Source organism: Pituophis catenifer, unplaced genomic scaffold (assembly GCF_029215685.1).
Source record: "Pituophis catenifer annectens isolate HBS135680 unplaced genomic scaffold, rPitCat1.0.hap2 SCAF_1, whole genome shotgun sequence".
NCBI lineage: Eukaryota > Metazoa > Chordata > Lepidosauria > Squamata > Colubridae > Pituophis > Pituophis catenifer.
The window spans coordinates 209,494,216-209,509,513 of NW_027256881.1; the positions used below are offsets into that span (position 1 = coordinate 209,494,216).

A 15,298-nucleotide genomic window follows, 5' to 3' on the forward strand; every position below is an offset into this window, starting at 1 on the left:
GGGCGAAAAGAATGAGGAGAGGCCGCGGCCCCTGCGCTTCGGCTGCCTCGCCCAGAGACCTGCCGCTGCTTCGAAGCTTTGCGGGAAGGGGAGGGAAGGAGGTTGCTAAACGAAGCCAGGTTTTATTTATCTACACCCCCCTCCGTCTCACGCCTCTCCCCAGCGCCGCGGTAGCGTGGCCGGCGCTCCTGTTCTTGCCGCCACCATCCTGCATCTCTCCCTCCCCCCACCCTTCTCTCTCCCCTTTCCCCCATCCCCGAGGGCTTTGTGACTTCACCGCATTACATCAACTCTTCCCCCAGCTCACTGGCTTGAGGGGGAGAAAAATCACCGGCGCATCCTGGGAACTGTAGTTCGACAAGCCACCAGGTAGATAGGGGCATTAGAGTGGGGGGGGGAAGAGGGCGGGGCGACGAGGCCAAGGAGGCTGGCCGTTGCGACGGCGGCGCGTCTCGCCGGGCGCTGGAGGTGCTTGTCGACGGGGATGCTGAGCTTTGGGGAAAGGGCTTTAAAAAATAAGGAGTGGAAAGGCGAGGTGAGGGTCGAGTAGCCGATAGGGTTTGTTCCAGGGGTGAAATCCAACAGGTTCTGGAGAACCGGTAGTGGAAATTTTGAGTACTTTGGGGAACCAGCAAATACCACCTCTGGCTGGCCCCAGAGTGGGATGGGAATGGAGATTTTGAAATATCCTTCCCCCAGGAGTGGGGAGGGAATGGGGATTTTGCAGTATCCTTCCCATCACGCCCACCAAGCCACACCCATCAAGCCACACCACACCCACCGAGCCACGCCCACAGAACCGGTAGTAAAAAAATTGGATTTCACCACTGGTTTGTTCTTAGGTCTAGGGTGTGGTACCCTGCGGACAGAGTTCCAGATAACTTCTTGAGAGCTACTGCTCTCTCTGTTTTTAATAGTTTTTTTATTTTTTTAAAAAAAAAAATAGTAATGAATCAAAAGTAGGTGTGCTGCATTGAGAAAGCACCATCCTCTAACTTTTTTTTATTTATCAAAATGTGCCTGGGCATTTCAGAGATGTTCATTGGGGGAAAAAACTAGTATGTGACCATGCGCCAATGTTTGGTTTGGAAATGGGCTCCCCACTACAGGTGATATTAAATAGGCTTAATGGGGACCACTCTTTGTAGTAATAAATTGTTTTATGACTTGCCACACTTATTATGGCAGCCGGTCAAGTTGGGGTTGACTTTGGATATGGGTTTGTCACTTTTCTGCTATAATATGGATTGCAGTATATATAGTGCGCTGGACAAACCTAACAACTCGTGAGGTATACTATCAACTATGATCAAACAAACCAGGATTTGGAAGGTCAGATGCCCACAACCTACTAAGGCAGGTCATTGGCCATTTTTGTGGATACAATGAAATGAAGTGTGTTAATGACACACCTTGTTTCCAAATTTGCCACTGGGCTACTTAACTGTCTCTGGAAGATATGTTTAATCTGAACCCAAAAGAGGATTACTTTGAGATTAATCTCCCTTGTAGCCTGTGGAATATCAAGAAGAGAAACTGGATCAGATATGAAATAAAGTTCTCCAGTATACCACATTTTGTTTCTTCCCTTTATAACATTCCATCATACGGGAAAAAATGAGAGCAAGGTTTACTCTAATCTCCCACCACATTGGCTCCAGTTCCTGAAAAGACTTATCTATGTATGCATGCATGTATGTATGTATGCCTTAACCACTAGACCAAACTGGCTCTCCTTGCTGCTCCTTGCTTATTCCTTCTCTTTGTTCCTTCTTGCTCTTCCAATTAACTTAAAAATCCATTCCCAATAAAAACAAAGAAAAAAAAGATCATTAATTTGGCCTAAAGCAAGTAATATTGCTTCAATCGATTTGAGAGATTTCTGGTACCCTTTTCCTTGAAAAATATTCCATTCGTTGGCTTCCTATAAGAGCAAAGGTCCAACATATGCAAATTCTTGGTTTTATTTCTAAGGATCTTATGACCCAATCCTGCCTTATCTCTTTCTTATTTTTGGTATTTCAGGTCATTCAGGGAGGTTGACAAGTGGTTTGGATTGGGACTTACTTCCCCTGAGACCTTATGTCTTGGGGCTTTCCAGAACCTGCTTCTAGACTATGGAATTAGCATCTTAAGGCTCTTTGAGCAGCTATCAATTATCACATCTTAAATAAGAGTTGAAAATGTATTTCAGTCAGAATACAGCAAATGGTGACCACAGATAGGATGATATTGTAAAATCTGAAATCTAAACTTTTAACAATTTTATTGTTCATGGATTTTTTCATTATTCAGATTGTACAGCTATTTGCTACGGTATGAGATTCCATATATTATTAATTTTAATACTAAATAGTTTTAATTAGTTATTGTAGATTTGTAGTTTATTATGTGATCATTTGCAATGATCTGTTGTCTTTCGAGTTTTAATCTTTTAATTATCTCTTGAATTATGTACCCTGTTGAAATATGTAAAGTATTACTTTTTACCCTGAGGCTGGATTCATACAGCATGATAAATCATAAGGTGGTTTCTTTGTGTCTCAGCATGTCATAAGAACAAAGTCATTAATGGCTTGTAAACTATGTTTTATGATTTAGTATGCTATATGAACTGCCAATTATTTTATAAATCATGGTTAAATAAACCAGTTTATTACAATGTACAGATATAGCATTTAAATAGGTAAGCAAGATAGAGATTTGGGGGTCTACTATCACTAGAAACAATACATCTTTTTGCAGTCTGATATTCAATCAAGCCTACTGAGTTGGAACAACAGTTTAGGCTGGCTAATTTATGGTTTCTTACATTGTGGGAACCCAAGCAATTAGGTTAATCCAGCTAACTAAGAATTAATATGTGTATGTGTGTTTTTTTTTAAATATAGTTCACTAATAGTGTATCTAGGAGTAAGCATCATTTGAACACAGGAAGATTTGTCTTCAAGGAAGTTTATACATATTGGATTGTAATCGGATTCAAAAGAGATTCTTAATTTCAAGACTGTCCATCCTCATCCAAACCAAACCAAATTTAAGAAGAGGAAATTTAATCTGTTTTTAAAGTGTCCACAGTTAAAAGCTGAGCAAAACACCCAGCCAGGGAAATAAAAATGCCAGAATTTTCAGTCGTATTTAAAAACAAACTCTATGGGGCTCAACAGAGCTATCTCATAGGTAAATAAGTTCAGGACTGCATACCTGAACTATAGACTATTAAATTAGTGTCATAAGGAAGAAATGGCATGAGATAGATACAGGATCAGATTTCCCTTTTACTACCCATGTGATCACAGTATCTTCTATGATACTTAAAACACAAGAAACAAGAAAATGATATTGAAACATAGAGCATTGAAAAAAGTGACTTATGACCATTTTTCAAACTTATGACTGTTGCAGCATCCTTGTGGTCACTTGATCAAAATTCAGACGCTCTGCAATTGGTTCATATTTATAAGGGTCGCGGTGTCCTGGGGTTGTGTGATCACCTTTTGCAATCTTCTGACAAGCAAAGTCAATGGGGCAGTGATTCATTTAACAACTGTCAAAAAAGGTCATAAAATAAGGCAAAACTCAATTCAGTTAGCAACAGAAATTTTGGGGTCAATTGTTGTTGTAAGATGAGACTACTTGTATGATCATATAACTTCTGCCTTGAAAGAAAAAAATTATTGAGAATTGTTTAATAAGCAAACCCATGGTTTGTATGGCTTCATACAATAAAGTCAAGATAAACCAGAATGATTCCCTACATAAAATGGTCTATTAGCATTATACGTAAATTTCTGCATCAGTTTGCATTTATCAGATTATTTTAAGGGTGCAAATAAGATTGTGTTTAAGAATTTGGGTTGTTTTGGGCCAAATCTAAAAGGCAAATAGCCAAGCTCTTACGTTTTGCATTGCCAAATTTTCCCTTGATCATTTATAACTGTTAAAGAACAAAACACTTTGTTCTCATCACATTATAAAGGTTGTTTTAAAGTATTTTGGAATTTGGTGACATTTGTACATTTCTTAATTAATTCTCAGAATATTGCACTGCTTCATGATTGACTATTACTGTATTCATCCCTCAATTATTTACTAAGGGATGACCTTCAGCGGTATTCAAAACTCTCAGCTGCTTACGGCATTAAATTTGAGATGGAAAGAACTGTTGCAAGTTTCACATTCACAGTATTTCGTATTGTAATCATTTGATGCCAGTGCGAAATAAGATTTTCCAAAAATAATGGTTTTTACTCAGAGATTTCCTAGGTTTTTAACTTACAGAATGTTTCTAAATTGCAAGCCATGTTGAAGTATTTTTTTAAAAATATTTGGAGCTAATGTACATGGCATGTTGAAGACAAGGCAATATATTTTTAGATTAGGTAAAGGTGTTTATTATTTATTAATGGATATTACTAATAATTATTGAAACTATATTAATTTCTATCAATCAATTAAAATTTTGGAAACACAACTTCTAGGTTTGTAAAAACATATTTTTTTTATTTGCAGTGATTCTTTATAGAATTGTGATACTGCTGTATAAAAGCAGTAATTATCATTTAGCAGCTATGCTAAAATGATTAATTCTAAAAATAAATGATAGTGTTTGGAAAGATTTAGAAAAGCAGAAGATGAAAAATATGGTGGATGGATGGAATCAAATATGGAAGAACTCTGTGCTATTAAGTCAGGACAAGTTGATAAGCATAGGTCCACATAATCACCAGGAATTAAATCCGACTTGTTGACTAAACTATTTCTTGCAAGGTATGTATGTGTGCATTTTTGTGTGTGTCTCAGATGTCAGAAAGACATTAGCATTAGATACTCAACATGCTGACATAAAAGCTGGAAGATATGTAGCAAATGCATGATTCCATCCATCCAGTCTTCTTGTGTTGAGTTTTAAGATACAAAGAATACTTTTACTTGGATCCATGCTAATGAAATAGAAGCTTTATTTTGACCAGAAATTCTGCCTAATCTGGGCTTCTAACCATGACCTGAATTCCACTTCAGATTTTCTTGCTCAAGATGAATAAGCCATCTTCCTTCGAAGTATTGCACTGCATCTCATTCAGTTCTCAGCTGAAGAATTACAGAACAAGCAAATCTGGATGGGTCAGCAGGCAGGGACCAGAAAAATCAGTACCAATAGTTCTATTTTATAAGTAAATTTTATAATATTACTAAATTACAGATTTTAGGTCCAATTCACAAGAATCTTTATTATTGATAGTAGCTTCACACTCTTTACATCCCTGTCCTGAGCTTACATTGGCCTAGTCTAATCCTCAGGCAATTGAGATATTTTATCTCTTACAATGTCTATAGCACCCAAACTCCATAATTATTATGTTTTTTGGCTTTAGATAAATAATGGAATGTTACCAAACAAAACCACTGGTTCACCTGAACCAATTCCTTGTCTAAATGACTGTCTTTCATAAATGATCAGTAGTTAACTGAGATGTCAAGAATTGAATTAAATCTAAATATGTTTTTAAAATATATGATTTGAATAATATTTGCATTAGACAAGTATATGTAGAATTGTAACTGTTTATTATAATGGCATAAGATTCTTTTTTCATATTTTTTCACTTTTTCCTTATAGCACTTTAGTATTTTTTTCTTGACACTCTCTCTCCCTCCCCCCTCTGTGTGTATGTTCTTATTAAATAAAAAATAATTGAACTAAAATTTTTAGCGTACATTAACTATAGTCCTTCATTACTACAACCGATACTATTAACAGTAAATTCAGAAGCTTGAAACTATTTTTAAAACTTGGCTGCCCTGATGAAAAGATTGCCTCTGTGAATTTTTAGAATGTCCTTAGTCAATGTGACTACCATTGTATATTGGCTGATCTAGAGAATACTGATTATAGGACAACAGAGGATATTACGTATTCTTTTCTGGAACTCAGTAGATATGTTTGCACAAATAGTTTCACTAGCTGACAAGATACTAATACATCAAATTATCTCCATCTTATCGATTATAGAGATTATTTCAATTATATTTTGCTTTTTTCTACTCTTGATATAATGTCAGATTTGAATTTGGCAGTCACAACGTGACAGAAGTTTCCCAGAGAAATCACCTACATAGTGATGAAAAGAACAGGGCAGTCTTTCTTTTCCTGCACTTATTACATCCGTGAAGTCCCAACAGGCAGCCCTGTTCAAAATGACCTGGACCCATTTAGCAAGAGTGAGATAAGGCACTGCTGATGTACCAAATTCTTTTAAAAGTTTTTTTTAATGAATAATGTAGCTGTTACCGACTCTGGGCTAGTTGCCAGTGGACAGAATCCACTGTGGTGAGCAAAGCAAGATCTTGTGTTGTTAGCTGGGTTTTGTTTGAGCTTGAGAATAGGCTCGGGTTCTCTGTGGTGCAAACTCTGCCACCTGTGCACCTTAAACCATGTCCTCAGTGCCTTCCTTGGACAGCCAGGCAGAGTGCAAGTGATTGGATTAAGAAAATTTCAAATGTTTGAGAGAACCATGCCATGTATCTTAAAAGAAGAGGTTGTATATCTTCTCTGGAAGAAGCCCTATGTGTAACATCTGTTTTTAACCATTTCTGCTTGGTGTCCAACTTTTCCTGGTGGCTTAGCTACAGATAATCCTAGAAGAAATGGGTTATCTATCATGGAACCAAAAAAAAATTGATTGCTCTGGTGGATGACCCTCACCTGGATCCTTGATGGGAAAGTGCACCTCATTACTCCTGTAAGATCTCTCTGTGGCATGTGATACTATTGGCTTGTGGTATCTTGCCAGGCTGCATACAAGACTAGGGAGTCAGAAACACTGCTTCAAGTTTCAGCTCCGGTGGTTTCAATTCGGGGTACCAGGGAGTTCAGTGCTCTTCCCCAAGCTATTTAGCATCTAAGACCCTGCATCTAAGATCAGGCCAAAGCAAGGATGCCATAGAAAGCTTGGCACCTGGGTTTGGATGGAGCAAAATAATGCTCGACTGAATCCAAAACCAAATTGTTTTACAGCAATGAACATCCAGGAACACTGCTGGATAGGGTAGAATGGCACTGTCTCTAAGGGCATTGGTTCATGATCTTGACTTGTAGGTATTGCTTGAGCAACAAGTGGAGGCTATGGGGCTTTTGCCAAGCTTTGCCTACAATTACAATCCTACCTGGCCATGTAACCCATATTTTGATCAATACTGAATTGGAATGCTGTAAATGCTTTATGTGGGTCAGCCTTCAGAGATTACCTAAATGCTGCAGCTGGTCCAAAATGCAGTGGCTAAATTGCCAACAGTACAATCCTGCTGTAGTAAAATAACACTACTGCTAAAGTTGCTTCAAGGTTACCAGCTGGGCTTTCAAAACATTGATTCAGAACTCTGTGGGATGTAGGAGCAGGTGTCATTTGTCAAGGTTGAGTGTGTCCATCTTGCAAAAAGATGAGAATAATATTCTCCTAACTAGATAAGGTGAGATGGACCTGAACCAGGCAGCAGGAGTTTTCTGTTTTGGCCCTATACTTTGGAACTCATTGTCTCTGGAAATTTTAGCAGCCTCTTCCTTTGTGGTATTTCACACAGCTATTAAAACAATACTATTCCACTGTACTTTTAACAAGGGTTAAATTTTCTGATAGCCATCTAGGGGATTTCTTTTAGTCTCTGTTGTGTGCTGCCCAGAGTCTAGATTGGAGCAGGAAACAAAAAATGTGAAATAAACAGCTTATCCCAAGTTAATCTTCTGCAGCATTAATTTACAACTGTTATGTTATTTCGTTACTTTTCTATACAACTCAACAGTACAAAGTCACTTCTGCAGACTCCTTGGTTTTTCAAAGTGTCCACATATTTTATAACAAAATATTGTTTTATGAAAATATTACCAAGGGCCAAAGACACTATGTGTCAGCAGACTTGTAGCATTTGCTATTAGTAAATTATTTTTATTCAAATTAGATCATGGGTAAACCTGTAGCTAAAGAATATCCAAGTGTCTTTTTTCCCATCCAGTGCATGCTGTGTAGCTTTGCTTCACTTCACATATACTGTCCTCAGCCTTTTTAAAGGTTAATTTTTAGGAAGATGACTGAGAAATAAAAATCAGCCATAGTTACCTAGAATGTATTTCCTGAGCAAATGTGTAGTGTTAAAGCATACTATACTGGTATGCAAATGCAATCATTAACTCTTTGACTTCATGGAGCAAAAAAATTCACTAGCTAATATTCTCTGACTACTTTTTTAATCTTTGAAAAACCCTGATAGCCAAGAAGCAAAAAGGCTCAATCCATTTTACTTTAAGAGAGGCAGTTTTTTATATAATAACGACCAATGAAAGTATTAATAACATGGTATACACACGATTTATCCTTTTAAAAGAGGCACAACATAAAAATCAGTAATAAAATTAAATTGAATCTAAAGAAGCCAAATTCATGTTTCTCTTTACTTTAAATATGTTCAGACTCACTTCAAAAATATAACTGGAGGAAGATAAGATTAAAATTAGTAAAGTATCATTGTTATGATTCCTTTGCCACTTACATAATCAATAGTAAATTTCCATTCAGATAATTATGCAAAAGCGTGTACAGCATAAATTACAGCTATGAGGTAGCGATTATATGTGCAATATGCACTAATGTACATCAAGTACAAATGAAGGAAAACTCAAAACTTTTTAAACAGTTTCAAGTCCCAGTTCAGCTGCCCATAGAGTTCTGTACATGCCTAGCGCTCACCACATAGAAAGCAGTATCACTTTGTTCCATGTTTACAAGTACGGGTCTCAATGCTGGGAATCACACACACAGCCCAAGTGCTGGATATAAACATCCAATTCCATCCATCAAGTTTTTGCACACACACTTCCAGATCCAGGTTACATGCCTGCAGAAGCTTCTAGAGACATTGTTCTATTGAGGTGGTACTGAACCTATATACATGCCAAATTGCTGGTGTCTCAGTTTGATAAGTGCTGGCTTCTAAAAATTACAAACTGTTCTCCATGTTGTGAAATAAATACGTATGCAAGATGCCCATGTTTTGATATGTATTTTTATTTCCCTGCAGTTTTCACTTATCAAGAACAAGTAACAGGGAAAGTTGTCTGAACTAGTGCATAAACAAACATTCTGAAACACCACTACACGTATCTAATTTACAAGAACCGTATAAAAAAAGTCACTAAAACACTACACTACGAAGGTGTCCAACGCTTACAGTCAGACTTTTTCCAACCCGTTACTTGCCTTGTAGCCACAGGAAAACTTTCCAAAATTGAAAGACAATCTGCCATGACCCTCCCCCCTCCCCCATTACCTGGGATGGCTCGATATCTAGACATCCAATAATTATTGCAATGATATATAATGCAATACATACCTGGTAAAATATCATTTATGTGGTGTGTTACAGTTAAAAGCCGGTTAAATTATGCAGACTTCAGATAAAATATAATCAGTTGAAAATTTTCTTCATATCTGCACAGTTTAATATGTGCTAGATGCATAATTTGTACTAGTCAGGTTTTCTGTGTAATTATTTTTTATAAATTGGTATTATAAATAGAAATATACATTCAAAATATATGGAAAAGTGGGTTACTACATTAAATTTGCATGTATCGATCCATCCCTTTCCCCTGCACAGTAATAGAAAATACTATTTTGCCTTGAACTTCATATTTGACAGTGAAATGCCACTAAAGTATTTACCAAAAAGTCCATCTAAAATTGTGAAACAAAATGAACCAAGTGAAAACTTTACATTTCCTTTAGAAAAAAATTACAAGAATTTTTCCTAGCTATGAATCTTTAACTTTTTTTTAGACACAAAGTTGGATTTATTTTTTACAAGATACAAAATGTAAACATGGCAAAATAAATAGTTAAAACAAGTGATGCAGGATCCCATTTCATGCTCATGATCCCATTTAAAGAATTATTTTTAAATCCATTCAGTTGCAAATTCAAGTGCAAAAGCATGATGATGAATATCTACTATTCAAGTAACAGAAATAATATTGATGATACAAATAAACTATTTTACAAGGTAGTGATTTTCCCAATTTTACAAAATGTACATTATATATCGACTTAATATACGATATGATAGTCCGTTTAGGTCCATTTTAATCCCCTGTGATCCACAGAGTTTTGTTTTGCATTCAGCTGGAATATAAATGACACCATCAGCACACATTGAGCTACTGTGTTAGGTTATGTCACCTCCATTGCTACTGTAGTCTCTGCTATTCCATTCAAACCCAATCTTTCGGGTTCATGGTTCTCTCTGAAAATGAAAAGAGAAGGGCGAATAAATATATATATATATATATATATATATATATATATATATATATATATATATATATATATAGTTATAATAATGAGCTACATGATATAATTTTTTAATATTTGACATTTTGTTAACTCGGCATCTCTCATATTTATCATCTGAGAAATGTTAAAAACACAACAAAGCTAAAACTTTACTAGGAAGAAAATGACAATTTATGCAGTATTTTCCAAATGGCAAATGGTTTCTCTCACAACATGTAGAATGGGAATTTTAAAAAAATCAGAGAATCTTAATTTGCATTAGAAGGATAAAACAATGTAGAAATGTAGAAACGCAGAAGGATTTATACATGGTTTATACATAACCTATAGGATTTCAGATTTTTCCTGTAATTTGTAATATAAAATAATTGGCTAAATTAGCCTTCCACTTATGAGGGTAGATCATAAACACACTTTCTCCCAACAAGATACACAAATCAAATATCATTACTTAATTCAGCCTTTCTTGGATTAGGATTTGCTGGTAAATCCACTTTTCTATAAAATAAAAAAAAAAAAAAAAAGAAGGAACATCACAGAAGCTTATTTTATTCATATCCAAGAGACACACACCTTGCTATGCTGCTGATGGCACTGCTTGGAGTCACCTTTGGCACTCTATCCATACTGGCAGCAACTGTGGCAAGTTTTAAGGCGGTTGGCGATGGTGCTGAAGTCCTTGCATTGATATGTACATTGACTGGAGAAACAACACTGACATTGTTGAGGTGCACTGCATTGGTGAGACAAGAATTGTTCATAGGAAGTGTTTGAGAGCTGTTTGTGCACAATGCTGGGATTAAATGGTTTGTGGTGGTGTGACCGACTGTCCTTACAAGTTGTACAGCTGAGATCCCTGGGCTAGATGACAGAGCCATATTGGTGGAATACAGAGTTTTTGATGTTGCTGTTCAAAACAAAACAGATGTACTCAATAGGTTTCAAGTAAAATAAAATACATGAAATAAAACCAAGACTACCATCCCATCTTAATGTCTTCTGGCTATGGCATATTCCGTAAATTGGGTTAAGAGTGACGTAAATTATAAGGCAACACATATGGGAAGAGCACCAGGATGGAGCAAGCTATGAGCCATGGTGGTGCAGTGGTTAAAATTCAGTACTGCAGGCTAAGTCACTGCTCACTCCAGTGTGTTGGGGGCAATATGCTGACTCTGTAAACCACTTAGAGAGGGTTATAAAGCACTGTGAAGCAGTATTGCTATTGCTATTGCTATTGCTATTGCTATTGCTATTGCTATTGCTATTGCTATTGAACTCATCTCTTAAATTCAAAGACACACTAATACTTTAAAGTATGTAAGAAGTCCAACAAGAATTTTATTATTTTTATTAAAAAATAAAAAGATCAAAATCTTCCATACTATGACTTAATAAAAAAGCCACCATTATTGCCTTATCAAGCATTTTCTCAGATTGATCTTGCATAGAAAGTAAGCATTAGCAACATCTTGCTAAAAACTAACATGAAAATAATGCAACGAAGAAAAACGTACCTGTTGGCTGAACAACACCATTGATATTGTGGCTGGCACTCTGTTCCTTTGTCACCTCACCCCGATTGGGAGGGGGTGCGCTCACCACTGCAGATGCAGCAAAATGGGCACTGGCTGAGTCAAGCGTTTTTGACATGCAATCAGAAGTGCTTGAGCCCTGGGAAATTTACACAACAGTTTTCATAATTACAGACTATTTATAAGATAGCATCAAATTAATTCTTGATATAAACACTAAAAAAAATTATCCAGACCCAAAATATGTTCTCCTAATGACAGATCTGCTTCTAACTCTTAGACTTCCAAGTACCTGTGTGGCTGCAGAAGAGGAAGGGGCTGCTTTGAGTGAACAAATAAGCTTTCACTGGTTTCAGATTAGGTTCTGTCTACTAAATAAGCTAAATGGTTTTGCTTTCTATCTTTTACCTTTACCATTTTAAAAGTTGTGGTCCAGTGCGGAAATGTTAAAAGCACCTTTCTTTAAATGGAAACTTCTCCACATCCCTTCCAAAGAGCATTAAAAGTTTCATTTGTGTAATTGGGGGTAAGAAACCCAGATAAGAATGAGATTTGAACAACATGCTATATTGCAACCACTAACATAAATGCAAAAATATCAACACACTCAAAATAAATTTTGTCCATTGTGTTCATATATTAATAATGTCATAATTTTCAAAGAAAGGCAATAATTCACATTATTAGACTATTTAAATAATGTTGAATCAACATTACAAAGGGGCTTGGGGAAAACTGATTCAGAAATGAATGTCAAATTCTAAATATTAATAAATAAATCACTGGGGTTCTGTATTACATTACAAACTAGTGGATTTATTTTATTTCACCACAGAGCCCAAGGAAGCTCATGCCTTAAAGAATAACACTGTGAATCTGCTATTCTTTAAGGTGCCCTCATGACTCTGGTGTTTTTTGCTGCCATCAGCTCAATATAGTAGTTACTCTTTGGATGAATTGTGACGTTATTTTTATGAATTAGAAGAAAACAGATTTTTCTAAGAACAGATAAGACAGATACAAAAGCACTAACTATTGGTTTATAATCAACAATGCATACAGCATATGGGCTATAATCAATACACAAGCATAACTGTGGCAGTCCTTTTTTGCCACAACACTGCATTTATCTACTCTATTTTGGTTGCATTGTTAAGTATATTAGAGACTGGCCTATTTGAAGTAGATATGAAGACAAAAAATGGGAGACAATTTTTTTTAAAAAAAGCAGAACTGGTTCTACATTGGTTTCTAGAAAATAAGAGAAATAATTTTCAAGAAAGGTGTTTGTTACCTGTGCTTTTGGATATGTCTGTTGGGATTGATGCTGAGACTGCTGTTTTTGCTGGAGCTGAGCAAGTTGCTGCCTTTGCATTTGAACTAACTGCTGTTGATGTGTCTGAAATTGTTCTTCTGTAATACCCCCAGTTACTGTAGAAAGAAAGGAGAACATGCTTGAATTTAAGGGTTCGAAGTCATATAAGTCGCTGTATAAATTACATGGATTGGGAAGCAAAACAATTTTTAAATAGCTATATTACATAGCACAATGAATTTATGAAATGATTATTTTAAACTTGTAAACTAAGCTGTTCGCTAATTTAGTTAGTTAACTACTTATAAATTAAATAGCTGATAGTGTCTCTAAAAAGAATATACAAGTTTAAAAAAGCATCTGTAAAGTGTTATTTATTATTTAAAAAAACTGCCAAAAACAAAACCAGCAGTTTCAGCTGCAATTAATCATCGTTCATTAACTGAGTTTTTTTATCTGTAGTAACTCTGGAACTCAAATGAGTTTTTTATTGTGATTTGAAAACTGCAATATTTGGTAAAGTTACTGGGTTGGTGACCACCAAAACTATAATTAGGGTAGTTTCAGCATGAAAATGTTTAATGAGACAAAAGAGATGAAGTCCTTCACATTTCTTATCCATAGTCCTGTCTGCACATTATATCTTCCTAAGCCTACAATTGGCATAGAGTTTATTTCTTGTACCTCCTGGCTTTTTCAGTCCTCCCACCATTCAATATCATAGCCAGCAAATAGCAGTACTTTGTTAGTTCAAGGTTTAGCATGTTATCTGAATGTATACTCATGCTAATAGAGAATATGTTATAAGCAGGTCTATCGCAAATAATGGGTATAAAAATTTAACATACTTATTTTTCTTATACCAATTATCTCAGCATCTGCCTAGTTAAGAAAATTCCTACAACAAATGAATTTCTTCATAATACACATAGCTACTGCATCACAAATAGAGATACTGTTTACCAATTTCCTCTATGTGCTAAATTGTAACATTTGCTCTGGTTTTGTCTAACAGCTGACAGTTCATGAAAACTCCCACTTGTCTTGATTAGAGTATTTCTGCAGACATTCATTTTATTTTCACTCATACTATTCCAATTTAGTATTTTTTTTAAAAAAAAAACACAAGTATAATAGAGTTTGGGAATAATTTTTGGATGGTCAATTGAATTAGCTTGTGCAATCCAACTGAGCTTAGTTTATTTAGAAACTGACAGGCTTTGTTGGTCAGTTATGTCAATATAATTTTTTAATGAGAAACATATTCTATTCCAGAACTCCAGGCCCTGTTTTGTTACTTATAATTTTATGTAAGCAACAGGGGCAAAGAAGGCCCCCCCAACTATACTATGTTGTAAAATAGTTCATATAGTAATAAAGGTTAAAGCTAAAATCAGAAAAAAAAAAGCCATTCCTTTGATATAAATTGCTTTAACATTCTCTATTGTTGGGTCAGAGTTGGCAATCTTTTAGTAATCGGGGTGCGCATATTATTTTTAAGAAAGCAAAATGATCCAAAGTAGGCCACATGGATAGGGCCAGGATTTTTTTATATTTTCATTAACTGTGGGAAGAATGTTTCAGGATTTCTTAGCTGCAACTTGCACTGTAAGGCATTTTATAATTTATACTGCAGTTTGTTAGTTACTTTAATTATAGGAGTTTCTATAAAAGCTCTGGAGCTTCAGGCTACTGATTCCTGTAATAAATATTTTATTTACAGTATATATTTATTTTACATGCTGCCCATCTCATAGTCATACAACTCTGGTCATCTCACCAATATTCTTTTCTCCAAAATCTATTAAACCTTTTGATTTTAAAAAAAATGGGAATGGGAAAGTAATGTACATTCTTCACCCTGATAAAGTTCCTTTGAAGGGAAAGATTTCAAGAAGAGCAGAGCAGGTGCAATTCAACTATATAGCTTTTGTTCAGATCTTTTGCACAAGAAGACTAAGAATGAAGAAAAAGGGCAAAGTTCATTCCTCAACTTATGACTACAGCTGACCCAAAAATTTATGTTCTTAAATAAGACATTGAGTCTTCCCCCATTTTACAACCTTTCTTGCCAGTCAAGTAAATCTCTGCAGTTGATAAATTAG

The 15,298-nt window shown here is 35.7% G+C and overlaps 1 protein-coding gene across 2 annotated transcripts in view; it reads right to left on the reverse strand.

Moving 5' to 3' along the window:
- Nucleotides 1–9,037: 9,037 nt before the first annotated feature.
- Nucleotides 9,038–15,298, reverse strand: part of EPC2 (enhancer of polycomb homolog 2) — a 70,665-nt gene continuing 64,404 nt past the window's right edge. For both annotated transcript variants that reach the window (XM_070944659.1, XM_070944692.1), the window contains 4 exons: nt 13,173–13,309; nt 11,861–12,017; nt 10,917–11,250; nt 9,038–10,293 (listed from right to left, as the gene is read on the reverse strand). In XM_070944659.1, coding sequence (XP_070800760.1) covers nt 10,221–10,293; nt 10,917–11,250; nt 11,861–12,017; nt 13,173–13,309 — 701 coding nt within the window. In that variant the 3' untranslated portion in view covers nt 9,038–10,220. The remainder of the gene's footprint in view (nt 10,294–10,916; nt 11,251–11,860; nt 12,018–13,172; nt 13,310–15,298) is intronic.